This window comes from Triturus cristatus, chromosome 1_1 (assembly GCF_964204655.1).
Source record: "Triturus cristatus chromosome 1_1, aTriCri1.1, whole genome shotgun sequence".
Classification (NCBI taxonomy): domain Eukaryota; kingdom Metazoa; phylum Chordata; class Amphibia; order Caudata; family Salamandridae; genus Triturus; species Triturus cristatus.
In genome coordinates, this window is record NC_140579.1 from 89,781,346 (window position 1) to 89,808,455 (window position 27,110).

The 27,110-nt window shown below is 51.6% G+C and overlaps 1 protein-coding gene across 1 annotated transcript in view; it reads left to right on the forward strand.

Moving 5' to 3' along the window:
• Positions 1 to 27,110, forward strand: part of LOC146869567 (E3 ubiquitin-protein ligase TRIM39-like) — a 164,672-nt gene that overhangs the window by 108,261 nt on the left and 29,301 nt on the right. Inside the window, exon 6 of the mRNA XM_085606262.1 lies at positions 26,647 to 26,673. Coding sequence (XP_085462388.1) covers positions 26,647 to 26,673 — 27 coding nt within the window. The remainder of the gene's footprint in view (positions 1 to 26,646; positions 26,674 to 27,110) is intronic.

Consider the following 27,110-nt stretch of genomic DNA (forward strand, 5'->3'; position numbering starts at 1 on the left):
TGAAGGCCAGTCCAGCGCTCCCAGGCGCTTAGAGCCACAGGTCCAGCAATAAGTCTCCAAAAAGCAGGGGGGGGGCAAAGACTGGGCCCAGGGGCCAGCTCACAGGGCCCTCCAGCAGGGAGGCAGTCCCCAGTGGCGGTCTCTCCTGGCGCCCAGCAGCAACAGGCCCCCCTCAGATGTGATCCTAGAAGAGAACAGTTTCTGTGGGGACACAGCCCCATTTTTATACAGTCAAACCCTTTGTTCTGGGTTCAGGGTGAGGGGGAAAACCAGTCGCAGCTGGTTGGGGAGCACCCTTGATGTGCTCAGCCCCTCACTCTATTCACTGGCAGGGCTAGGGTCGTCAGTCGCACCACAGGGGGCGGGGCCAGCATTGTGTGTGGAAAACCCTGTCCTATTCAGGACCCAGGTGTACTCCTCCCACCCATCTAGCTGCTGATCTCCCCATTCACCACTGGGTGACTCATCCTGACTCTGGGGAATCCCTAGCCCGTCACATGACATGACCAGCCAATCACGCGACAGACACACTGCACACAGAAGTGCCCACCTCTAGAAGTGGCACTTCCACACTAGGTACATGCACGCCGCACACATCATCGCGCAGCATTCACTCCCACGAGTCCGCACATACCAAACTTGGGCCTGCACACCCCACGCATCAGGAACTACTAGGGACACATACACTCCCCATGCATTCCTATGGGAGGGCAGGCCTATCTCACCACATGCACTCAGAGCACGCACGCACTTTACCCTGGGACACAGGGAAAGTGCGCAGAAACCAAAAAAATTACCACACCAAGTCACCAATAAAAAGCCAAAAAGTCCAGGGGTGAACCTGCCAGAAGGGCCAAGTCCAACACAACCCCCTTCCAGCCAAAACGCAGGGCAGACCAATCACCACCGTGATGGACTTCCCTGCTTGGGGCGATAGAACACGGACGCGGGCCCGCAACTGCAGGGACACCCTCCGGTTCTACGCCACGGTGAACCCATGGAATTCTTTCTAACACCACTGTCTGGACCAACTGGGCTACCCCACTGGTACTCCCAAGCTGTCCGCGGCCAAGACCAGGCCCTAGGCCACCCAGGTGCCACTGGTCTTTGCCTAACCACAGAGTGGGGGGTAGTAACCCCTGGCACATAGCGGCCATTCTCCACTCTTCCTCTCTGAAAGACAGGACTAGACTGCCACTGGTTCTCCAGCCTAGGGTCTACACCCTCAGGCGGACCAGGAGTCTCAGGGAAGGCTCTCCTCCCCCTACCTCTTCTCCTAGGGTTCCTCCTCCTCTGGCGAGGGGTACACCTAGAACGCCATTCCAACCCAGGGTTTAACCCCTCAGGTTGTACCGGGGGCAGAGGTGGGCTCTCCCACCCTCTGCACCCCCTTCCAGAACCCTGCTCCCTACCAACTGGGGCGGTACCTCTGGAAGAAGAACTGGTCGGGACGCTGATTACAGACGTCCCACCCTTCAGGTCAGGCTGATCCTGAACCTGGCCTCCCAACCTCCGGCCTAGAACCTTTGGTGGAATAATTGCCTGGCACTCCAGGACTTCTGGGGATTTCCACTCCATCCCCCTGAGGCTATCAAAGGACACATATGTCGAGCGACTGTCTGTCTGGCGCTGATCTCCCGTCCCCTGTCCACCTGACAGTGCGCGGAGATCCCCCAGAACAGAAGTGGTTCCACCCTGGTCACTACACGGGATCCTAGCCCAACTGGGTAGTCCCTGACCCACAGGCTCTTCCACTGGGAAACTCATCCCCCAATCACTCCTCACACTGGACTCCTGTACCCTCCCTACCGGAGCGGTACTGCCAGACTCTAGAACCACAGGAGCCCTGGTTACAGGTGCTCCAGGTCCTCTACTCACCAGGAGATCTTCCTCAAATGGGCTAACAGGACAGCCTAGGTCCCCAACTTGGTGTTCCCTCAAGAAACCATCCAAGTCCTGAGGCAGGGTTTCGTGCGTCTGGGGACCCTCGGTCACCCTCTCACTCCTGCTCCACTGAGCCAGGCAGTGAGCCCCTACACCCTCCTCGCTATCCTGGGACCTAGCTGGGCTACACTGAGCCTCTTCCACCACGCTGGGCTGGAAGATACCTGACCCACTACTTTTGGAGTCACTCCCTAATGACTCTAGAGAACCTCTAGCCCTTTCCCAGCGCTCTGCTTCATCTCCAAGCTCAAATGGCGCAGACACTCCACACCCCAACAGGTGTTGGCGCAACCCCGGCACACAACAATTGAGCAGGTGTTCTCTGAGAATCAGATCACACAGTTTGTCATAATCAGATTCTGCGGGAACTCTTATCCAATCAAACAGTGCATCCTCACATTCATCCACAAACTCCTCCCAAGACTGGTGAGACAGTTTCCTACTGCCCCTGAATTTTAACCTTAACTCCTCCTCCTGGGGAACAGGTACCAGACTGGGGGAACTGGGACTGGGATTTCCTACACTGGAATCTATCTGGCTGCTACCACTGGACTCAACCCTCCCTGGGGAGTCCAGAAAACCACAACTGCGCTCAGGGGATAACCTACCCTCCAGAGCTAGTTTCTCTCTGGCAAAGGCCCTCTCAGCCTCCGCCATCTGTCTTTTGACCTCCAGCTGCGCCATAGCCTGGGCATGCTGCAACCTGAGCTTTTCTAACGTCAGCTGGTGCTCCCTTTCTTTCCTCCTATCTTCCCACTCCTCTGGGGACAGGGAAAGGGATGAGGCGCTGCCTCCTACGCTGGACCCAGCAAGGGACGCCCTACCTATGGGGTCTTCACTCTCTACTGGCGTCCAGGTATTGTCATCCTCTACCTCCTCTTCTGAATCTTCAGGGCTCCCCACAGACCCACCACCCTCCAGGTGTGAGGCCTGGGCCCTTTCCGTACTGCGCTCCAGATCCCTTTGCTTCTTAACCCACTGGATCATGTGGCCCCTAAGTTCACACATAGTGTCTGACTCTCTCACCCCTATGCCTCTCTCTCTACAGAACCTTTCCAACTCCTGCATACTGTAATAAATTAGATCACTGAGATCAAAAGCAGGCTCCATTCTGGCAGACGTTCTAGAGAAAAGATCACACAGGGAACCTAGGGGTCTGCGTTTAACACAGGAGTACACAATTCACAAAGGATTCAGCAAGCTCTCTATCCCAGAGAACTCACACTCACTTGCCTAGTGCCATACACCATTCATCCACACACAACCCTCCCCTCGGACTGGTAAGGCAGTTTCTACCACCCCTGATTCCTCAACCTGACCACCACGTGACACAGGTACCAACTCTGGGCGCAGGGCGGGGGACAAATGTACAGGACACTATTACGCTGCCACCACTGGATCCCACCCTCTGGTGAATCCAGAAACACAATGCACTAAAGGGGATGATCTACCCTCCCGAGCTAGGGACACCTAACTCACAGTGCACAAAAACACATTTCCAAAGAAATGACAATTAAAAACAATTTTCAAACAATAATCCCTATACCATGTGATTTATCTAAATGCAGAGTTTTGTAGTGCGGCCAGTTGCCGCTGCGGTACAGCGCAAACGCAAGTCCAAATCCCACCGCTGATCATCAATGTTAGAAATGGGATTTCTGGTTGGCTAGGGCTTGCGCCAAAGCCAGACAGAAACCACCACTCTAGTCAGGGCAAGGAAGTTACACGCCAAAGATAACCCCTGCTCACCCCCTTGGTAGCTTGGCACGAGCAGACAGGCTTATCCCTGAGGCGATGTGTAAAGTGTTTGCACGCGCACCCAGCAACAACACCCAAGGCCCACCACAAAGGAAACTCCACACAAGGTATTCTATAAAAATAGCCTTTGTATTATACACAACACATTAGATAAAAACACACACTCTACAATGAGCCAACAGGCACGGGCAGAATTTACAAGGGATTATATATACAGGGGACAGGGCCACATGGACCACTGTCAGGAATTAGCACTTTTTAGAAATAGCACTTAGAACATAGGAATAAAACTTTAGAACATAGCACATACAATCACTGTAGTACTAAAAATAGAACACGTAGCACACAACCAGTAACTACTGGTATCAGGTAAGTACCACCTACGCAACCCTAACCACCTTAGGAAAATATTGCGCAGGGAATCAGGACCTCACTAGCACCACCTGTACTAGGGAGAAAACAACCACCTAAGTATCACAATACCTGTAGGGGTAAACGCACTTTACACATGATGCATCACATTCAGAGGTGTAGAACAAGGGAAAAACATGATGCATAAAATACATTCAGCGGTGTAAAGCAAAGCACATGACGCATAAACACATTCAGAGGTGCAGGAAAGGAACAATAGCGCCAAAACTCACATCAGCCACCACCTGTGGCAGTCCCTAGGCCAACTGGCCTTGTTGGGGCTAGGACACCCTGTCCAGATAAGGCTGCGCCAGCTGCGCAAGCCAAGAGCGTAGAGTTCCCAACCTAAACGTTGCAGCTGCCCACTAAGTGCTGGGCAGCTGGAGGAATGAGCGTGGCACCACTGTGCCCTTTAAAACAACTCTGTTGCTCCCGTGGAGCCTCCCTGGGCTCTAAAACAATTAAAATGCCCCCTAGAGCCTTCGTGGCCCTAAATGTTACTGTGGGCAAGGGGGGAGTGACCCGCTGCCATCTGGGGCCGCCCCGTCACGAAACAACTGGTGCCCCCTTTAGGTGGAGCCTCGATGGGCTCTCGCAAACCTTGCCCCGTCGTTGGAGCGCCACGCGCTCAGAAACTACAACAATGCCCCCGAGTACGTGGGAGCCTTCTAGGCTCGAGGACAACGTGCCCAGTCGTTGGAGCCTTCACGGCTCTGAACAAATTGGCCCTGTTCGTTGGAGCGCTCTGGGCGCTCTGAGCACAAGGATGCCCTGTACACGTTGGAGCCACGGGGCTCTGATTCTGCCCCCGCACCCCCAGCACATGCGCGGAGTCCCCCAGCCCTCTTAAACACTCACCGGGCTGTCTGCAGGGGACTCCCGCGTCGTCTCTCTCTCCGCTCGGGGGGGGGAAGAAGGCTTCCTAGGCTTTTCCTGAACCGCGGAGGGGGCAGGCACCGATAACGTGCCTCGCGCCCCCCTCCACACAAGCTCCGGCCACGCTCTCCTCACGGTCCAGCGCGGGGTGGGCTCCCGCCTGGATCTCCGGCTCCTCCGACTTGGCTGCGACCGCGTCGCTCCGTAGGAGGCGGGGTAGGCTCCCGCCCTCCTCTCCTCAGTTCCGGTTGTCCCGGAGGCCCGCCCGCCAGCCCGCCTGACTTCCGGTAAGCCCGGGCCGCGACGGTGATTCCAACTTTCGGGCAGGAAGAGGGGTAGGCTCCCTCGATTATAAAACACTATCCCGCGGGGTGGGCACCCGCTTCCAGTTACTGCAATGTCCCTGGCAGGGTGGGCACCTGCCAGAAGACTCTAGAACCGGCACAAGCGGGGCACACGCCGGGTGGGCACCGGCTAACAGAATCAAAGCGCTCCTAGCGCTACGGCCAAAAATGAAAGCGCTTTCAGCGCTGAAGGCCAGTCCAGCGCTCCCAGGCGCTTAGAGCCACAGGTCCAGCAATAAGTCTCCAAAAAGCAGGGGGGGGGCAAAGACTGGGCCCAGGGGCCAGCTCACAGGGCCCTCCAGCAGGGAGGCAGTCCCCAGTGGCAGTCTCTCCTGGCGCCCAGCAGCAACAGGCCCCCCTCAGATGTGATCCTAGAAGAGAACAGTTTCTGTGGGGACACAGCCCCATTTTTATACAGTCAAACCCTTTGTTCTGGGTTCAGGGTGAGGGGGAAAACCAGTCGCAGCTGGTTGGGGAGCACCCTTGATGTGCTCAGCCCCTCACTCTATTCACTGGCAGGGCTAGGGTCGTCAGTCGCACCACAGGGGGCGGGGCCAGCATTGTGTGTGGAAAACCCTGTCCTATTCAGGACCCAGGTGTACTCCTCCCACCCATCTAGCTGCTGATCTCCCCATTCACCACTGGGTGACTCATCCTGACTCTGGGGAATCCCTAGCCCGTCACATGACATGACCAGCCAATCACGCGACAGACACACTGCACACAGAAGTGCCCACCTCTAGAAGTGGCACTTCCACACTAGGTACATGCACGCCGCACACATCATCGCGCAGCATTCACTCCCACGAGTCCGCACATACCAAACTTGGGCCTGCACACCCCACGCATCAGAAACTACTAGGGACACATACACTCCCCATGCATTCCTATGGGAGGGCAGGCCTATCTCACCACATGCACTCAGAGCACGCACGCACTTTACCCTGGGACACAGGGAAAGTGCGCAGAAACCAAAAAAATTACCACACCAAGTCACCAATAAAAAGCCAAAAAGTCCAGGGGTGAACCTGCCAGAAGGGCCAAGTCCAACAGTAATACTTTTCGTATAGAATATTACTTACTGGTTAGACTTTGTAGCCAGAACCTGTATAGCCAGTTGCTCTTTTTCTAGCCATAGATATGAGATAATTCTGTTTTTTTTTTAGCTCATAAGAAAAGAAAAGTGAATAGACAATTTGACTGAATTAATTTTCTTCATGACTGCTTCACTGCTTTAGCTTTCCCCACATCCAGTTTCTACCATATGGGGTGGGTTGTTCGGATCCTGTCATACACCAGGACCAGTTCTATTGGTGCTTGCACAGCAGAGGCTGCAGGGTCTGCAGCTCTGCACCTTGGCCCGATGCATAACCCAGAAACCGGGCTCCTGCAGATGTTCATCTACTGATCTGATGGTATCTCTGTGACCTCATTGAGCATTCCCTCTGAGACTCCTGACCACTGCATACCTATTCCAGAAACCGGACTCCTGCAGATGTTCATCCACTGATCTGATGGTATCTCTGTGACCTCATTGAGCATTCCCTCTGAGAATCCTCACCACGGCTTACCTATTCCAGAAACCAGACTCCTGCAGATGTTCATCCACTGATCTGATATCATCTCAGTGACCTCATTGAGCATTCCCTCTGAGACTCCTCACCACGGCTTACCCATTCCAGAAACCGGACTCCTGCAGATGTTCATCCACTGATCTGATTCATCTCAGTGACCTCATTGAGCATTCCCTCTGAGACTCCTCACCACGGCTTACCTATTCCAGAAACCGGACTCCTGCAGATGTTCATCCACTGATCTGATATCATCTCAGTGACCTCATTGAGCATTCCCTCTGAGACTCCTGACCACCGCATACCTATTCCAGAAACCAGACTCCTGCAGATGTTCACTGATCTGATGGTATCTCAGTGACCTGATTGAGCATTCCCTCGAGACTCCTGACCACTGCATACCTATTCCAGAAACCGGACTCCTGCAGATGTTCATCCACTGATCTGATGGTAACTCAGTGACCTCATTGAGCATTCCCTCTGAGACTCCTCACCACAGCTTACCTATTCCAGAAACCGGGCTCCTGCAGATGTTCATCCACTGATCTGATATCATCTCAGTGACCTCATTGAGCATTCCCTCTGAGACTCCTCACCACGGCTTACCTATTCCAGAAACCGGGCTCCTGCAGATGTTCATCCACTGATCTGATATCATCTCAGTGACCTCATTGAGCATTCCCTCTGAGACTCCTGACCACTGCATACCTATTCCAGAAACCAGACTCCTGCAGATGTTCACTGTTCTGATGGTATCTCAGTGACCTCATTGAGCATTCCCTCTGAGACTCCTGACCACTGCATACCTATTCCAGAAACCGGACTCCTGCAGATGTTCATCCACTGATCTGATGGTAACTCAGTGGCCTCATTGAGCATTCCCTCTGAGACTCCTCACCACGGCTTACCTATTCTAGAAACCGGGCTCCTGCAGATGTTCATCCACTGATCTGATATCATCTCAGTGACCTCATTGAGCATTCCCTCTGAGACTCCTGACCACTGCATACCTATTCCAGAAACCGGACTCCTGCAGATGTTCATCCACTGATCTGATGGTATCTCAGTGACCTCATTGAGCATTCCCTCTGAGACTCCTGACCACTGCATACCTATTCCAGAAACCAGACTCCTGCAGATGTTCACTGATCTGATGGTATCTCAGTGACCTCATTGAGCATTCCCTCTGAGACTCCTGACCACTGCATACCTATTCCAGAAACCGGACTCCTGCAGATGTTCATCCACTGATCTGATGGTATCTCTGTGACCTCATTGAGCATTCCCTCTGAGACTCCTCACCACGGCTTACCTATTCTAGAAACCGGGCTCCTGCAGATGTTCATCCACTAATCTGATTCATCTCAGTGACCTCATTGAGCATTCCCTCTGAGACTCCTCACCACTGCATACCTATTCCAGAAACCAGACTCCTGCAGATGTTCACTGATCTGATCGTATCTCAGTGACCTCATTGAGCATTCCCTCTGAGACTCCTGACCACTGCATACCTATTCCAGAAACCGGACTCCTGCAGATGTTTACTGATCTGATGGTATCTCAGTGACCTCATTGAGCATTCCCTCTGAGACTCCTGACCACTGCATACCTATTCCAGAAACCAGACTCCTGCAGATGTTCATCCACTGATCTGATGGTATCTCAGTGACCTCATTGAGCATTCCCTCTGAGACTCCTCACCACGGCTTACCTATTCCAGAAACCGGGCTCCTGCAGATGTTCATCCACTGATCTGATCGTATCTCAGTGACCTCATTGAGCATTCCCTCTGAGACTCCTCACCACTGCATACCTATTCCCACTAATTCCCTCAAATATCTCTTGTAGTGCAGGGCCAGTTCCAACATTATCTGTCTTCAGATATCCATCATCTACCTCTCCCTGAGGCGCCTTGAGGAAAGGGGAACTGATTCATGGCTTTGTCTCGGTGTTGTGTGTTCGGGCTAGGCGGGCTTGGCCCAGCTTTCTGCTCGTTCTTTGGACCATCCCCTGCTTCTTCAAACTTTTACATCCATCTGCGCATGATTATTACAGCCTGTTCCTTGCTCGTATACTCCTCACCACGGCTTACCTATTCCAGAAACCGGGCTCCTGCAGATGTTCATCCACTGATCTGATGGTATCTCAGTGACCTCATTGAGCATTCCCTCTGAGACTCCTCACCACGGCTTTCCTATTCCAGAAACCGGGCTCCTGCAGATGTTCATCCACTGATCTGATATCATCTCAGTGACCTCATTGAGCATTCCCTCTGAGACTCCTGACCACTGCATACCTATTCCAGAAACCGGACTCCTGCAGATGTTCACTGATCTGATGGTATCTCAGTGACCTCATTGAGCATTCCCTCTGAGACTCCTGACCACGGCATACCTATTCCAGAAACCGGACTCCTGCAGATGTTCATCCACTGATCTGATATCATCTCAGTGACCTCATTGAGCATTCCCTCTGAGACTCCTCACCACGGCTTACCTATTCCAGAAACCGGGCTCCTGCAGATGTTCATCCACTGATCTGATTCATCTCAGTGACCTCATTGAGCATTCCCTCTGAGACTCCTCACCACTGCATACCTATTCCAGAAACCAGACTCCTACAGATGTTCACTGATCTGATCGTATCTCAGTGACCTCATTGAGCATTCCCTCTGAGACTCCTGACCACTGCATACCTATTCCAGAAACCGGACTCCTGCAGATGTTCATCCACTGATCTGATGGTATCTCAGTGACCTCATTGAGCATTCCCTCTGAGACTCCTCACCACTGCATACCTATTCCCACTAATTCCCTCAAATATCTCTTGTAGTGCAGGGCCAGTTCCAACATTATCGGTCTTCAGATATCCATCATCTACCTCTCCCTGAGGCGCCTTGAGGAAAGGGGAACTGATTCATGGCTTTGTCTCGGTGTTGTGTGTTCGGGCTAGGCGGGCTTGGCCCAGCTTTCTGCTCGTTTTCTGGACCATCCCCTGCTTCTTCAAACTTTTACATCCATCTGCGCATGATTATTACAGCCTGTTCCTTGCTCATTTACTCCCTTTGTCTCAGTACCCCTCCCTTATATCATCCCTTGCTCTAAACACTGCCCACCCAGACTGATCTGCCCACCCATTACCATTTCAAGAGCATTTTGGAATACCATTCAGTCCGCAATAAACCTACATAGACCCTTAATCTCTTCTTTCCTTTAAATACTGAATTCTTCTGATAACTGAAGCTTGAATTAAACATTGTGGCTATAGATAACCATACAGATGTGCACTCAGCTTCCTCAAGGGTATGTACTCCTGTCCTGAGTGAGCCAACTGTATGTGAAGCTGGTATCCAGACTTGTATTTACTCGGCTAACACACTAATCCAGCATGTGTGCAATGAGGCCTAGGCCTCTCCATGGGAAAGTTAAGACCCAGAAACCTGTTCTGTGACCTCCTAGGGGGCACACCAAGCACACCATCTGCAATGATTTGGTTCTACCATCCTTGTCCTGGGTTGTTGGCACAGAGTGTTGGTGTCAGCGTACCGATCTTTGGTCATTCATAGTATGGAGCAGACATTTTTTTGTTTCAGGAGGAATGCAGCCTTATGTGAATTTCCGCTGAGATGTGACACCCAGTCCAATGCGCTGACAGTCTGTGTGCTTGTCGTGTGCATACATGCATGGTAGATATGTGTCACATGTATGATAACATTATTCCTTGAGTGGTGAGAGTATCATTGTTGTGACCAGTGGGACCCATTTTGGGTTGCCCATGGTTCAGTATGGCACAAAATGGAGGGTTGATACAGCTTTCTGATCTAGATACTGAAGTGAGGAAGTAGAAAAACCGGTTTCCCTTTGGAAATTGAGTACTTTTTAGCAAAGGATAGCTGATTCGACCTTCCAGAGCACTCCCATTTGAGCAATTCTGGGTGAGAGGGAGGGAGTCAGCAGGTTCTGTGGTTAAAGGTAAGGAGGTACCTAGGCAGGGGGTAACCTTTTGTCTTTTTCTATTTGAGGAAGTCCAAGGACCCCGAAATACAGAGAATCCACACTCCATTGTGCCCATTCTTTGGATACTACTGCTTGGAGCCAGCATTCTCACTACCTGCTGTGACAACCATCACCTGTTACAAACTCAATAGTTGCATGCAACCTATAGACATTTGAAAGGGAACCACCTCAAACCGGTTCCAGTACCATAGACTTTGTATCTCCCTCCCCTATCTTGAGAATGAGTGTAAAAGTGGGACCCAAACATTCCACGTTTTACCAGTACCAAGTTCTTCTTGGCCAAGTAATAGAATACTCAGAAGATCACTGGGAGAGCTGCTGTGCGACCAGGGCTGGTGTCTGCAGAACAGGCATTCTCCCAGAGCTGAAGTGGGCATCACCCGCACAACTCGCTCGAGAAGCTAAGGGTCTGCTTAGAGCCCAGAAGCTAGTGTGTCTGCTCTAAGAGGAAAGGAGTGTGCCTGACCCTGCTGGAGGAGAGACTGTCAAGGAGGAGAAGACCAGTTTGATATGTGAAACACATAGAAGAAGCCGATTTCAGTAATGTGCCTGGTAAAATAGATGCTGTTATGCGCCAAGCTGCTGCCATAGGATGCTGCTCATGTATTCCACTCATGTATGCCCATCTTAAGTATGTTCCTCAGACTGCCAGGGATCTTCATTGGATATGTCCATGCTACTTAGTATGATAACCGGTCAAATGTAAATTCTATGTCCATTTTCTACATTACCATCATCTGTAAAGCATATATTGCTATTCAGGTGTGGATTGGACTGGACCCAGAAGTGATATCACGGAGCCACATTTGACAATACCTGGTGCTCTGGCATCCATTCCCGTTCAACGCTGATTCAATAAGCTCTCTTCTGAAGGTCTTCTGTTTTGAATATTTTTGCAGTGCTGTAGATCTGTTTGTGGTTGCCTGAAATCCATGGTCAGCCTGTGTTCACCCCAACTTCTCTACTCTTTGTGTGTCCGATTTCTGGCCCACTCTGGGCCCTGGTTGATTTGGTTCCTCTTTAGGTTTAAGATGTTTTTATTATTATTAAAATACCCATAAACAAACAATACGACACATCGAGAGTATCCGAGTGCAGCGGCGAACTCAGATGCCGGGCTGGAGGCCCTGTAGTGAACATTCCAATAATACAGTAGCCCGCTGTGACCCTTGAGGATAAACAGTGCTGTAACCGTCAAAAACAGTCCCCCCCCCCTCCCGAACCATCCTCCCCTACCCCTAATCCCCATACCCCCACCCCCATCCCTGCCCTCCCCCCGTCCAGTGCGTGGGTCTGATCCTCTCCGTCTCCCCCTCCCGGTCTCTCCCAGAGGGGCTCCACCACATTGCCAATTAAGAGGCCGATTCCTCCGGCGCCGTAAGCCGCAGGAGGCGAAGATATCTCGGGCAGGTCAGTTCCCTAAATTCAGTAACCAGCAGGGACTGAAATGGCTGCCAGAGATCATTGAACTGCTCTATATCTCCTGCCAGTGTAAGCGACAATTTCTCCATCCCCAGCACATGCCATAATCTGTGAAGCCAGCCCGTGACAGTGGGGAGTGTCTTGGAGCGCCAGTGCGCGAGGATGTTCTGCATCGCCGATCCCAGTGCAATAGCTATCTGTCTACCCCTGCGGGATTTCAAGGGATACATCAACCCGTTCGGGAGGCCCAGTAATATGTATGCGGAGAAGCGCGGCAGTTCAGTGGCAAAATGGGAGTCGATATCGTCTATCACTTCCTTCCAATAAGAGTCGAGGAGCGGACATCCCCACAGGATGTGTAGCAGCGTGCCTACCCGCCCGCATCCCCTCCAGCAGTTCGCGTCTTTGCTGTGATCCATGTCGTGTATACGCTCCGGGGTGTAGTACCAGTACGTCGAGACTTTGGTGAACGTGTCAGTGAGTCCCATATGGTACGCCGAGTGCCTGGCCCTATATGCCACCTGCTCCCATTCCTTATGGCTCAGTGACCTGCCCAATTCCCTATCCCAGCGCTCCCGTCCCGGATTATAGAGGTGTGAGGAGGGTGTTTGTAACAGCTTGTAGAGATCGGTGATCAGCTTCGCGTCGGACGTGCGGGTCAGAAGCCAGCGCTCATACGGGAGAAGTCTCCTATCAGCCGTCTCTCGCACCTGTGGATGCGACGCCCAGTGGCGAGCCTGTAGGTAGTGCAACCTCTCGGTCTCCGGGAGCGCATACTCCTGTCTGAAGCGCACGAAGGGGATGACCCCTTCCGGGTCATACATATGACACAGGGCCCGACACCCCGCCTCCCGCCAAAGAGCGAAGGCCCCCCTCTCCAGACCCGGGGTGAAGTCCGGGTTATCCAGCAAGGGTGTGAGAGGTGAAGGGAATGTTGTCAGACCGTGCACGACGTTGGTAGCATCCCAGACCCGTAGGGGTACTCGCGTGACGAAGGAAGCATATAGATTCGCCGGGCGGTGAGCCCTTCGAAGGAACGGCACCTCTTGCAAGGGCCTACCCGCCACCGCTTGATCCTGAAAAAGCCAGTGCTTGTCGGATTCCCACCTACTCCACTCCAACAAGTAGCGTAACTGCACTGCCTGAAAGTACCTGCGGAGGTCCGGGATCCCCAGCCCCCGGCCTCCGGCGCAAGCATAGAGAGCGCCCTCTTCATCCTGGGCTTCTTGCCCCGCCATATGAAACGCGCCAGGTCCGACTGCGTCTGCTGGATCCAGCCCGTAGGCGGCTGCAATGGTAACGCCCTAAACAAATACACAAAATCTGGGTCAAAACAGTCATTTTGACGGCAGCTATCCTGCCCAGCCATGACAAGGCGCTGCGATCCCACCGGCCTATCTCCTCCCGAATCTTCCTGCCCAAAGCGGCATAGTTAGCCGCCACCATAGCCGGCAAGGTGGGAGCCAGCTGAATCCCGAGATAAGGCACCAAATCTTTCGACCAGAGCATCGGGAAGAGGTCCTGCAACGAAGTCCTAGTGGCTGGCTTGAGCGACACATCTAACGCCATTGACTTCCCCACATTCATTTTGAATCCCGAAACCGCGGCAAAGGAGTCCAACTCCTCGACACATGCCGGAAGGGCAGTGAGCGGATCATCCAGCGACAGTATGACGTCATCCGCATACAGGCTAATGGCATGAGTGAAGCCTCCAAACCTCACCCCCTTCACCGCTGGGTTGTGACGCATCCGTTGGGCGAAAGGCTCCATGTACAGGGCGAAGAGCAGGGGCGATAGCGGGCAACCCTGCCTCGTGCCCCTCTCAATGTCAAAACTTCTGGAGCTATAGCCATTCACCCGCATCGCTGCCGTCGGAGATTTGTAGCAATTGAGAATCCATGATCGGAATCTGTCCCCTATACCCACCTGCCGCAGAACCTGCTCCAAATAAGGCCAGTGGACGCGGTCAAACGCCTTTTCCGCGTCCACCGAGAGCATCATTCTCTCCCATGGGATCCGTGATGCTTTTTCTAAGAGGTGAACTATCCGCTTGGTGTTGTCTACCGTCTGCCTTCCCGGGACAAAGCCCGCCTGGTCTGGGTCAATAAGGCCCGGTAGGTGGGGAGCCAACCGGGCCGCTAGGATCCCAGTGTACAGCTTAAGGTCCACGTTCAAGAGTGAGATCGGCCTGTAGGAACCACATTGCGTCCGGTCCTTCCCCGGTTTGGGGATAACCTTGATAGAGGCTTGCAGCAGGTCTGGTGGGATGGCCCCGGGAGCAGCGAAGGAGTTGAAGAGGCGCGTGAGAAGCGGGGCCAGCGTCGCACAAAACGTTTTATAGAAAAGGGATGTGTAGCCATCCGGCCCCGGGGCCTTCCCGTGTTTAAGTCGGGCGATGGCGGAAATCACTTCCTCAACTCGTATATCCCTGTCAAGGTGCTCCGCCTGCGAAGGTGTCAAGGAGGGGAGGGAAATCGAGTCCAGATAGGCCGCCGTCGCAGAAGCATCTGGGGGGTCCCCCGAATAGAGGTCCGCATAAAATCCCCGGAAAGCCTCAGCTATATGGGCGTCCTCCGTAACCATCGACCCCGCGGAGTCGGAGACCTCCTTCACTAGCTGTTGTTGTCGAGCCGCTCTAAGCCTGTTCGCCAGCAGCCGGCCACATCTATCCCCTCCCGTGTAGAAGGCATGGCGCAAGCGCAAAGCCGCGTACTCCACGCGGTCCATGTCCAGGGCCGCCAAGAGCTTTCTGGCCTCCTTCAGCTGCCGCCATACCCGGGGTGCCCCCGTCCTGTGGTGCACCTGTTCCAGTTCGCGGACCCGCTGGGTGAGCTCCTCCCTCTTGTGCCGCCGCTCCTTATTGTCGGCTGAGGAGAGAGCTATAAACTCCCCCCGTATCACCGCCTTCATGGCAGCCCACTGTGTCGCCTGCGAAGTGTTGGAATCCGCATTATGGGACAGGTAGTCCTGAATGGCATGCGTCACTTGCGTGACTACTGCCTTCCTATGCAATAATGTGTCCCGCAGGCGCCAAACCCGCGGTGGACCCGAGATCGGCGGCAGTCGAAGCTCGACAGTGACTGGAGCGTGATCAGACAGGGAGACCACCCCCATCTCTGTCGCGGTAGCCATCTCACATACCGGTGCGGTGACCAAAAAATGATCCAGTCGCGCGTAAGTTTTGTGTGCGTGGGAGTAGTATGAATAGTCTCTATCATTGGGATGCATGCGACGCCAGAGGTCGTGGAGGTCCAGCTCCGCCAGCTGTGTCTTACACCCGGCTGAGAATTCCCCCGCTTGCGGAAAGCGAAGCGCGGATCTGTCTAGGGCCGAGTCAAAGACCATATTGAGGTCACCCCCAAAGATAATGTGCCTGTCCTGCGAGGCAGTGACGTCTTCCAAAGCTACGCGTAAGAAGCGTTCTTGTTGTTCGTTTGAGCTATACACAGATCCCACTGTGAAGTGGGTACCTCCCACCCTGAACCTGTAGGCTAATAGTCTCCCTTTCTGTTCGGATTGTTTGTGTAGGATCTCTCCCCTGAACTGCTTGGCCACCAAAATCGCCACCCCCGCCGTCTTAGTGTTGCCAGAAGAGAAGAGTTGAGTTGGGAATTTGTGGGATCGGAACCTGTGGCAGTCCCGAGGCAACAAGTGAGTCTCCTGGAGGAGGCAGATGTCTGCTCGGGTGATTTCTAGTAGGGATAACACAGCGCGCCGCTTAACCAGGTTGTTGAGGCCCCGAACATTGAGTGTCACGAGCTTAAGAGTGGCAGGCGGCATAGGGAAGGACAGGTGAAGTAGCGCAAAGCCTCCGCAAACGCGGAGTTCGTCTCAAGAGCGCTGCCGTGGCGGCCGTAACCCCTGTGGTGCACTGGACGATCCCCCTCCCGAGCCCCCCCCAACTCTCCCACTCAACCCCCAAACGACTCCCTTCCCCTCCCTCAACCCTACGACCTAAACAAACCCCCCCTAACCCCAACCAACAACCCCTTGGACAATAATCGAACAACCCCAGACCCCACCCATCCCTCCCTCCCTCCTCCGACCCCCGGCCCCAATGAACCGTAGTCCCAGTCGAGTCCCACGAGGGACTAGTCTGTGGTGAGTAACTTGAGTGGACGTCCAGCCACCGTCTCCTCCCCGCAGCCCCCCCACCCCCAGAGCCCCCAAACCTGCAGAGTGAAGTAAGCTGTGATGATCTCCCCCCGGAGTGTTCTTACGCCGTCAATGCAACGTCACCGGCGGCAGTGTCTCTGGCCACCTCGAGCACCGCGTCGGCCATGCCATGCCGGCCCTGATGGTGGGTGAGTCCGGCGCGGCCAGAAGAGCTCCGCCCCGTCACCCGCTGCCAGCCATCTCTAGTAATGCGCCTCCGGCGCGGCGCGGTCTTCCTCCGTCTCAGGAATGCCCAATACCCCGCAGGTCTCCCGCAGGGAGCGTAGTTGGTGCAACGTGCCATTCCAACGAAAAATGAGTCGGAAGGGGTGCCCCCAGGCATAGGGCGTGCTGTGCTCCCTCAAAGTCTGTGGCAATCCTGAAAGCTTTGCGTTTCTGAAGCGTTATGGCAGATAAGTCCTGATACAAAGCCACCGGGTGTCCTCGGAAAGTCAGGGAAGGTTTCTTCCTTGCTTCAGCCAAGATGCGCTCCTTGAGTGGAAAGTCCGGTAGAAAGGCCAGAATATCCGGCGGTGGTGCCGACGTGCGTCTCGGTGGTCCCACCCTATGTGCTCTGTCGATCCCGATGGGGAAGTCCGTCGCCTCTCCCAAGATCTCTCTGAACAGGTTCTGCAGGTAGCTGGTCACATCGGACCCCTCGTCCGCGTGTGGAACTCCCCGGACCCGAATGTTGTTCCGCCGGGATCTGTTTTCAAGGTCCTCGTTATGGGCTTGAAGGTCGAGCTGCTGGTCTCGGAGGCGCAGCACCTCCTGCTGCAACTGCTCAATGTCCTCGTCCCTCCTCTGACCAGCACCCTCCATGGAAGCCACTCGCTCTCCCAGGCCATCCACCTCTCTGCGCACATCTCGCATCTCCCCGGCGACCTCCTGTTTCAGCGTTTGGAAGTCATCCCTGAGGGAGCTGAAGAGTGACTCCATGAAGGCTCTAGTCACCGGCGGCTCTTTCTCGTCCGTCTCCTGCGTACCCCCGGAGGAGCCCGGCGACGATTGCCCCCTGTCCACCCTCTGGTGGTTCCTGCTGAGCATCTCCGGGAGAGTGCGGTCCCCTTTCTTGCTGCTTCTGCTGCCCGCCATTGGTAGGGGGCGGCCGGCTCTTGTGTCTCAACTCGCCCGCCGGCAGCGCTAGCCCCCGGGGGCCCGCCCCACGCTCCTTCGGTCACCCGTCCCCCTGCTGCGTCGGTGGGTCGGACAGGGACCCGCCGAGCCCACACCCCACCTCTTGGGCCCGTTGACGTGACATACCGCAGGAGGGTCTCAGCAGCCTACTCCTCTCTCGGGCCTTCAGCCCCGATGCTGCTGCCTCTCACCCCTGGGTGGCAGCGCGAGTCCGAGGGGCCTACGTTCTCTCTCTGTAGTCCTTCCCAGGTAACAGCGCCGGCCAGGGGGGGAGGGAAACCGGCCACTCCTGGTCTCGCCGGATACACTAAGTCCACCACCCGGCCCCCGGCCACGCAGGTGGCGCCCTTCGCAGGCCCCTGGCCGTTTCTCGTAAGATGCCACGTGTCCTCCCCGGGGCCTAGGCCGCCCGATCCGTGCCCAGTCCCGCTATTTCAGACCTCCGGGGCTCACTGGCTACTCCACAAAGCGAACTTTCCGTCTCTGTGCGACACAGGGGCGACTCCTCCAGGTAGATGCGCGCCGGGCCCTTGGCCAGGCCGCCGGGTGCACCTCGACCTCTTCTCCTGCCACGCTCACCCCTCACGCTCCTCTGCACTCCTCACTGGGCCCTGTACCTTTCTGCTGCTCCTCCTCTGACGTCAGGCGGCTAGCGGGGCCATCCGTCGCGGCCCCCGCGGATGCCAGGACCGGCCGCCGCGCAGGCTGTCCCTCCAGAGTACCTCCTCACCGATGCCTCCGATGTCACTCTCCACCTCGTTGGCCGCCTGTAGGCCGCGTCCCCGGCTCCGCGCAGTGCAGTGGCTCCGGTCCCCGGCCTCGGCTCCGCCTCCCGCCGTTTCCAATCGACCTCTGCCCGGGAGGGTCTTCTGGCAGTCCCGTTCCCGGTTACTCCGGCAGTTGGGGTTTGTTCTCGCCGGCCCAGCCTCGGGAGTGCTGTGGCTCTGCACCGTGGTCCGCGTCGGCAGGCTCCGGCTCTCGGCCCCTCTCCGCTGCGCCGTCCCGCGCCTGCCCTCCGCGGCCTCCTGCGATATCGTTCGGGGGCCACGCTGAGCCCCACTGCCGGGTCGATGGCAGTCCCCTTCTTCCTCCGCGATCTCTCGGCAGATATGGGGGAGATACTGCTAAAAATCGCGGTCCAAGGGCCTGGGGTTTCAGGAGCTCCCGGAGAGTGCGACCGCTCACTCCGCCATCTTGCTTGGTTCCTCTTTAAAGGCTCTGGTGGTACTCAGATGTACACTCTTAGGGCAAAAAGGGTGCCAGCAGTCCAAATCTTGGTCTCGATTAAGCTCCCAGGGTAATGTTGAAAGGTGCAAGAAATTGGATTATTATTTGGAGTGGGTGACTGGCCACCTCAAGTAATAATCCCAACTTTTATCATGTTGAACCCTCAAAGCTACTAAATTAACCTGAGCTCATCCTCCTGGTAGCTATGGCACAGAGAAGACAGGCTTAACTTAGGACACTGTGCAGTATTTATGCAGTATCAAAAGGGTAATATAGTCACAATGCAATACAATAAAAATTCCAAACCAAATTAGAAAAATGGAGGACATTTTTGTAAACAGAATGACACCATAATGCCAAAATCCATTAAGGGTAATGTTATGATATTTTAAAGTTTTAAATAGGAATAGTGCCAAGAAGCAGAAAGTGCCAATGATATTGAATGGTCGCCGTAGCCTGGAACATAGAGGCAATTTGACTGTGACCACCATGGAGCACCATCCAGGTTCATCCTGGCCAAAGATTTTACCTTCTGACTTTAGTCCTTTAAGTCCCAATCCACCACAGGAGTACACTTCCAGAGCCACCCATGACCTCAGGGTAGGCACTTCGAGACTTATGGTGTAAGACAGAGGCTAAACAGCAGGGTCCGGTCCAGGCCTATTGCCTCTGGTCAGATGCCCAAAACACTTCTTGTTGCTTGTGTCCCTGTAAATTTAGCTGGTAGTCAGCCTTATGACACTTGGAGTTCACTTCTTTGTCCTGGGTAGAACAGGGAGAAGGTCCAGTCCTTTCGGGCTCCTCTAGGGTCGCAGATATGAGGTCTAGTAGTGTTCTGTTCTTCCTCAGGTCCAGGAGTTTTCTGAATTGGTTACCTAGAGGGGCCACATGTATGCCTCGCATGAGCTAATAAATGAGTCCTGGACACGTCCTCATCAATTGACACATCCTTACCAATGCACACGTCCTCATCAATGGACACGTCCTTATCAATGGCACCCAAGCATTTCATGCATCTCCATCACACCAACATTCCATGCATCTCCATCACACCAACATTCCAAGCATCTCCATCGCACCAACATTTCATGCATCTCCATCACACCAACATTCCAAGCATCTCCATCACGCCAACATTCCACTCAGAACACTCACACTGCCTGAGCAGCTAGGAGCTAGGTAAACTAGGACAAACATAAGTAACTAAGCAGGATATAACAGAATCCATTAATCTTGTTTGGAGTACAGTGGTTTCCTTAATGCTGGTCAGTGGTCAAGTTGTCCGCCGTTATCGCCTGGCTCCTAATTACCCAACTATTTTGTGTTCTAACCCTGAGTTCACACCTACTTAGACAACAACCTCCATTATTCTTCTTCATCTGCTCTGTCTGGAGACAGGTTTTCTCGGGAGGTATGGCCCTCCACTTTTGAAATGCTCTATTCCTGCTGGTCTGCTACTCCTGTGCTCTTTGACCAGATGATAGTCTCAATTCTTCCTGATCACATGAGTGCAGTGGTTTTGGAGCTGGTGAACAAGTCCTTATCTCTGGTTATGACACAGTGGACTCAGCCAGGTTATTGGGCTCCTCTGTATCTCTTCATCTTAGGGCTTGGTGTGGTGCCTGAAGCACATTGAGGGCCGCAAGGCTGATGTACTGAATTTACCCTTCGAGAGCTCCCATCATTTCGAATCAGGAGCCGGGCGAGTACAGTAGGAGGCCAGACAGGCCCATATTCATTCCTAGTGTGTATGACAGACTTCTCCTATGCATGAATTATGGAGGATATATGAGCAGGCTGCTGGTTGTTGGAGGGCTGGGTTAAGAGATGAACTTCTGTTAAACATTTAGAACGCTGTTCCTACTCCCCATCTTCTCTGCCTATGGGCAGTGTCATATTTTGGGACTGTCTGAACAGCCTCAGAGGCCCTTCTGGAATCTCCCTCTCGTTTGCAATCTTCTAGTGAATCTGCCTTTGCTTGTCGTGTTGGCTTGAAGGATATTATATCTGGTGGTAATGACACTGTGCTCACCGGCCTTCTTCTAATTCTGATGGGAGTTCCTATTGTAGATAAATTCTGCTTGGGCTGCTTATGTTTCTTCATCATATTGTGCACAAAGTCACAGCTTCCCTTCACGCGGATATTACAGGGGCACGTACAAGGGTAACAACTCCAAGGATCATGGTAGGGTTGCTCCCTCACATGGTGCCACACCCATCACAAAGCAGTGACTCGCTTCTCCTTACCCCTGATTATTTAACACCTGCCGGGGGTCGATTACAAGTGTTTCTCCCCAACTGGCAATCCATAACATCGGATCAGTGGGTGTTGGAAATTATTTGCACGGTTATTGTCTGGAGCTCATCACCACTCCTCCAAACGCTCCACCGCTCATTCACAAACTCTCTCTGGAACTTTAAACACTGCTCACACAGGAAGTTCAAGCTCTCTTGCTCAAAGGAGCTATAGAACCTATCCCTCTTCATAGAGTAGAGGGTATACTCCCTGTACTTTCTCATCCCAAAAAGGACAGCTCACCACAGCCCCTCCTAGATCTAAGACCTTTAAAACATTACATCCTGTCCGAGCATTTCCATATGATCACCCTCCAAGACGTGATCCTACTTCTTGAGCAGGGCGACTTTGTCAGCACGAGCCTCGAAGGATGTCAATTTCCACATCCCAATCCATCCAGCAGACTGCAAATACCTCAGGTTTGTCGTAGCCGGCAAGCATTATCAGTTCAATCTCTTCCCATTCAGGGTACTACTGCAGTGGTAGCAGCACATCTACGCAGACAAAACATCCATGTCTTCCCATATCTGGACGACTGGCTTATCAAAGCCAGTACCCATCCTCTGTGCCACCAACAAACTCAGGTCACGATAGACCTGCTCCATCAACTAGGGTTTACCATCAACGAATAAAAATCCCATCTTCACCCATTACAAGTTCAGCCATATCTAGGTGCTAATCTCAACACACAACTGGGATTAGCCTATTTCAATGATGCAAGGATCAAAATGTTCAAACCCGGCTAGCACGCTTTTAAACCAATCAACAACTCTGGGTCAGAACAGTAATGCTTCTGTTGGGTACGATGGCCTCTTGCATCGCCATAGTGCCACATGCATGATTAGACACGCATCTGTTGTAAGAACGTCTATCACGCCAGTGGTTTCGGTCACAGGTTCAGTTAGATAATCTGGTGTTGATAGACAGCCGCACTCATCGCTATCTGCAGTGGCGCAACTTGTTAAAACTGTGGCCATTTAACTACCCCGTTCCACAATTCTTTCTGGCAGCGGACGCATCCCTCACAAGATAGGGTGTTGACCTGCAAGATCTTATAGTTCAGGGTCTCTGGGACACCAAACACCAGGGTCTCCACATCAACTACCCCAAGCTATTCACCTAGCTTTGAAAGCGTTTCTACCTCACCTGATAGGCAATGTTGTCAATACTGCCAAGCCATGTACTGTGTACGAAAGCGGGCGGGACACTCTCTAGAGTTAACACGCCTATCTCAGACCATTTGGCATTGAGCAATGCGTCACAGCATCCATCGGTTAGTGGAACACCTCCCAGTAACAGGCAATAACTTAGCCGACCTATTCAGCAGGGTCAGGCAGTAATTCAATGAGTGGGAACTCCACCCTTAGTCCTCTTCCCATACTTCCGCAAGTGGGCGTTTCCACAGATAGACCTGTTTGCAACCGCAGACAACGCAAAATGACCAAACTTCGCCTCCAGTTTCCCATACCCGCTATCCAAAGGCAATACTCTATGGATGAACTGGTAAAGGATATTTGCCTACTCTTTTCTGCCTCTCCCTTTTCTTCCGTGTCTAGTTCGGAGGCTCAGGCAAACTTCTCTCGCCCTCATTCAACTAGCTCGCCAACCCTGTTTCACAGCACTACTCGAACTCTCAGTAGTTCCGCATGAGAAGCTTTACCTCAGTCTGAACATTCTCACTTAGAACCATGGAAAAATCAGGCGTCCATATCCAAAGGAACTCAACCTTGCGATTTGGCTCCTGAGGTCATAGAATTTGGTTACCTGAATGTATGACCATTCTCAAAGAAGCTCGTAGGTCTACAACTAGAGCATGCTATGCAGCTAAATGGAAAAGATTTATCTTTTATTCCCATAATAAGCACATTGATCCATTTAATGCAACAGTGCAAAACATAGTTTGGTACCTTCTCCATTTATAGCTTTCTGACCTTCCCTTCACTTCAATACGCTTACATCTCGCTTATCTCCAAAACAGGCAACACTTATCTTTGTTATGAAGGCATTTCTGGACGTCCTTAAGAGAGTAATTTCACCCAGAATTCCACCTGCACCCACGTGGAATCTCAATACCCTTCTTATCAGACTTATGGCTCCACCATTTGAACCATTCCATAACTTTTCCCTGCAATTTCTATCTTGCAATGTCGCTTCTTTAATTGTCATTACTTCACTTAGGTGTGTCAGTGGCCTCCAGGCACTAACCTTAGAAGAACCTTACTTCCAACTACACAGGAGTAGAATGGTTCTGCGCACCAACCCAAATTCCTATCAAATGTGTTTTTTTCTTTACTCCTTTAACAATCAGTTGTTACCCATTTACTTTTCTCAACCAGACTCAGTCGTGGAAAGGGCTGTATATACACTAGATGTTGAAAGAGCTCTAATCTATTACATTGTCAGAACCAAAAACTTTTGTAAAACCAAACGACTCTTTGTTGTTTTTTCGCCCCCTCACAAACGAAAGCTCATATCCAATTCAGTCATTTCTAGATGGATAATTAAATGTATTCAGACATATTATGTCAAAGCTAAAAGGACTTCACCTACACCCCCTAGAGCACACTGTATTAGTAAAATAGGGGCTTCCATGGGTTTCCTGGTCAATATCCCAATAGCTGACATATGTAAGGCAGCTACATCGTCTACACCACACATTTTCACTAAACATTACTGTGTGTATGTTCTAGCATGGCAACAAGCTAATGTGCGTCAGGCAGTGCGTCGCACACTTGCCAAACAACTGCAACACCCACAGGTTAGCCACCGCTTATGGAAGGCACCACTTTACAGTCTGTGCAAAGCATGTGTATCTACAGCTTGCATGCCTCACACGGATTATGGTACTTACCCTGTAAGTATCTGTTCTTGGCATGTAGAGCTGTAGATTCACATGCTGCCTACCCTGCTCATTGGACACCTGTGGCCGTTGCAGTTCCTTTTACCTCTTCATATGCATGGACATCTATTTACTGATACTTACTAACACTCCATTCTCACCTGCCTGTCTGCTGGAATACAATCAAGTCAATGCCCATGCACATTATCACCTAGAGGAGTCACTTTACCTCGTGACTCAAAAGACATTGAAGATAAACCACTTGCACATATTTGGACCCAACCCTAGATGGCAGGAGTATGCAGAGCATGTGAATCTACAGCACTACATGCCAAGAACAGATGTTTACAGGGTAAGTAACATAATCCTTCTGGTGCCTACTCTTACTACCTGCTGGTTCCTTGCCGACCCACATAATTCCCCACTCTGATGATTGGATACTGTGCTGGCTAAATAGTAACAGATGAAGTATTGTGTACTGCATCTGTTTTAGTTCGTCAGGCCGATCTCCACATCTAAGGGATTTCTTTAAGCTTGTCAGGCCTATCTCCGCCTTTTAGGGATTCCTTTAGTTCATTAGGCCTCTCTCTGCCTCTAAGGGCCTGGGGGAGAAAAAGGTGGAGAACTGATGTGAGAGTGCACAGTAGCTTCATAATGTCTGGTTTGGATGGGAGGTATAGGGATGAAGAGTCAGAGCTGACTTGGAGCCATCGCACCACTGGTCAGTACGGGAAAGCTATACATTTCCTGAATTTGATCTAGCACCTGGAGAGATTCACGAGGTGAAGAATCTATAGGTAGATATGGCATCCCATTAAAGAGTTCATTGTTGAGGGTAAGTAGCATTTTCCTCAGGCTGTGAGAAAGTTTAAAGATCTAGGGTTTACTCTCCGGTGGTGCACAAACAAGGCTGATAGAGAAGCAGCCAGTGTCTAATTTTCTCTGGCATCTTTTGACACTGGGATGCACTGTTAGAGCTAAAGTGAGCTGGACTAGGACAGTGTCATGCAATAATATGTAGCTCTATTCACTGGCCCAGTGGGCAGAGACAATTTGTGGCCAACCTGGACAGTGAATGTGATATCAATTTACACAAACTTGGGAGTTTATGTTCCGAAGGATATCTAAAGAATACATGCATTTTCTCTAGAATGCATAACATGAAACCTTGGTTCATGTGGTTTGTTTTGTTTATATAGTGCACACGTCTAGGTGCTCTGAGAGAAACAACATGGTTATATTTTTTGTGATGCGGTATACAGTGTTCTCAGTCCCACAACCAATGCCCACATGGGCAAAGGTCTGGAGTACCTGCAGGAATTGCCCGTATGCTCCACCCCAGCTGAAACCTCTGTTAATCATCAGCCGACCTTATCCGTCAACAGTCGTTCAAGAGGTTGAAGGATGGGTGGAAGGCCCTTTGCCCATCATTTACATTTCAGGAAACTCTTGAAAAGAGAACTATCCAGACTTGATTTCTAACAGAACTCATCACAGACCAAGAGTTTCTATTGAGGAACATCAGACACAAAATCCATCCTTCCGATTAGACTTCAGTCTCCCTGTCCCGTCACTTATTTGTACACTATCAGCTGTGAAGTATCGGTTAAGCAACAAACAGCACTTTACAAAACTCACAATAAGTGAAGTCATTCCTGTCCTAGGCATGGCAGTTGTGGATACATGGTCATCCTTGGTGTAAGAGGCATGCTTTCCAAGAACTAATGTCATCGATATTACTTGTTCTGATTGTTCAGTTACATATCTTTAACATTTTAGAAGGAAACCACCAATGTGGTAGCAGAGAGCACAGGCAGTTTCAATATGAAAGCGAGTGTTTTTTGCTTCGCAGATCATGAGACTTGGGGCATAGATATTGTACAATGGAAATCTATTCTAGAGGGCTGGGAGCACTTTATCTTGTCCTAAAGGGTAGTGGGAGATCTGCCTTCAGGCACCTATATATGGCACACAGGATCTCGAATGGCGTTCTATGCTGTGTACCGTTGGCAATAACCATGTGAAAAGTCATGACTCAAAGAGGCTCTGACATAAGGTTAATATACTGAAAATGTCTTCAAATGAATGGATGTATTTATTTTTTTACAAATGAAACAGAAATTAATGTATAAACAAAATAGTTTGTATAATAGTACAAAAATGTAATGCAAGTGATTTTTGAATGGATTGTGGGGGGTTAAGTCAAGGGTTCATTTTAGGGAATGGTATGGGGTTAGGGAAGGGTTATGGTTAATAGTTAGGGTTAGGGCCAAGGTAAGGCTAAGAGTTAGGTGATATGGGTGAAGGTTAGGATAAAATGTTGGGCTTGGATTCATTGTTATGGGGTAGGGAATTAGGGTACGGTTTTGGTGAGGAATGGATTTCGGTTGAGGTATAGAACAGAGTTATGCTCGGTTATGTTTATGGATCTCGAATGGGATTAAAATTGGACTAAGGGATGCTGAACAGTTAGCATTGGGGTGGAGTATGGGTTAGGGATAGGAGTAAGGGCCTTTTTCAGTATATTAGATTTCAAACATTTCCAATAAAAATATGACTTTTTAAATTGTAGACCCCGATTGTAGACCTGTATTTGTGTATTTTCTGCTTGTTTTCATATTCCTTTTTTCTTCTTGTGTTTTTCTTCTAGAGTGGAGATGGATGTGCAGTTTTGCAGGTAACTAAAGACTGTCCTTTATGATTCCTCACTTCTTAATTCGCTTTAATTTTTTTTGTTATACGAGTATTTGCAATAAGTTGCACCTAAGAGTCTCTGCTCACATTCTTTTGATATCATTCATATATTAACAATGTTCAGCATGTTGGAGAGTTTCTGCTGTTAGACCAGGGGTCTCCAGCCTTTTCTGTAATAAGAGCGTCCAATGAAAATCCTCCCGAGCTGCAAGCATTAGAGATGTAATAGTGACCACATCAGGCAAGATTACATTGGTGGCCGCCATATGCAAAGATTACCAGCAGTGATCACTTCGGTGCATCAGGCATAGCTGCTACCAGTGCAGAAAAAACAAAAGGTCAGGGCACTAGAAACCTGCACCAGTCAATCTGGTGTTCTATGGTATACTTGCAAAGGTGCGGTGCAGAGAGCCAGGGGCG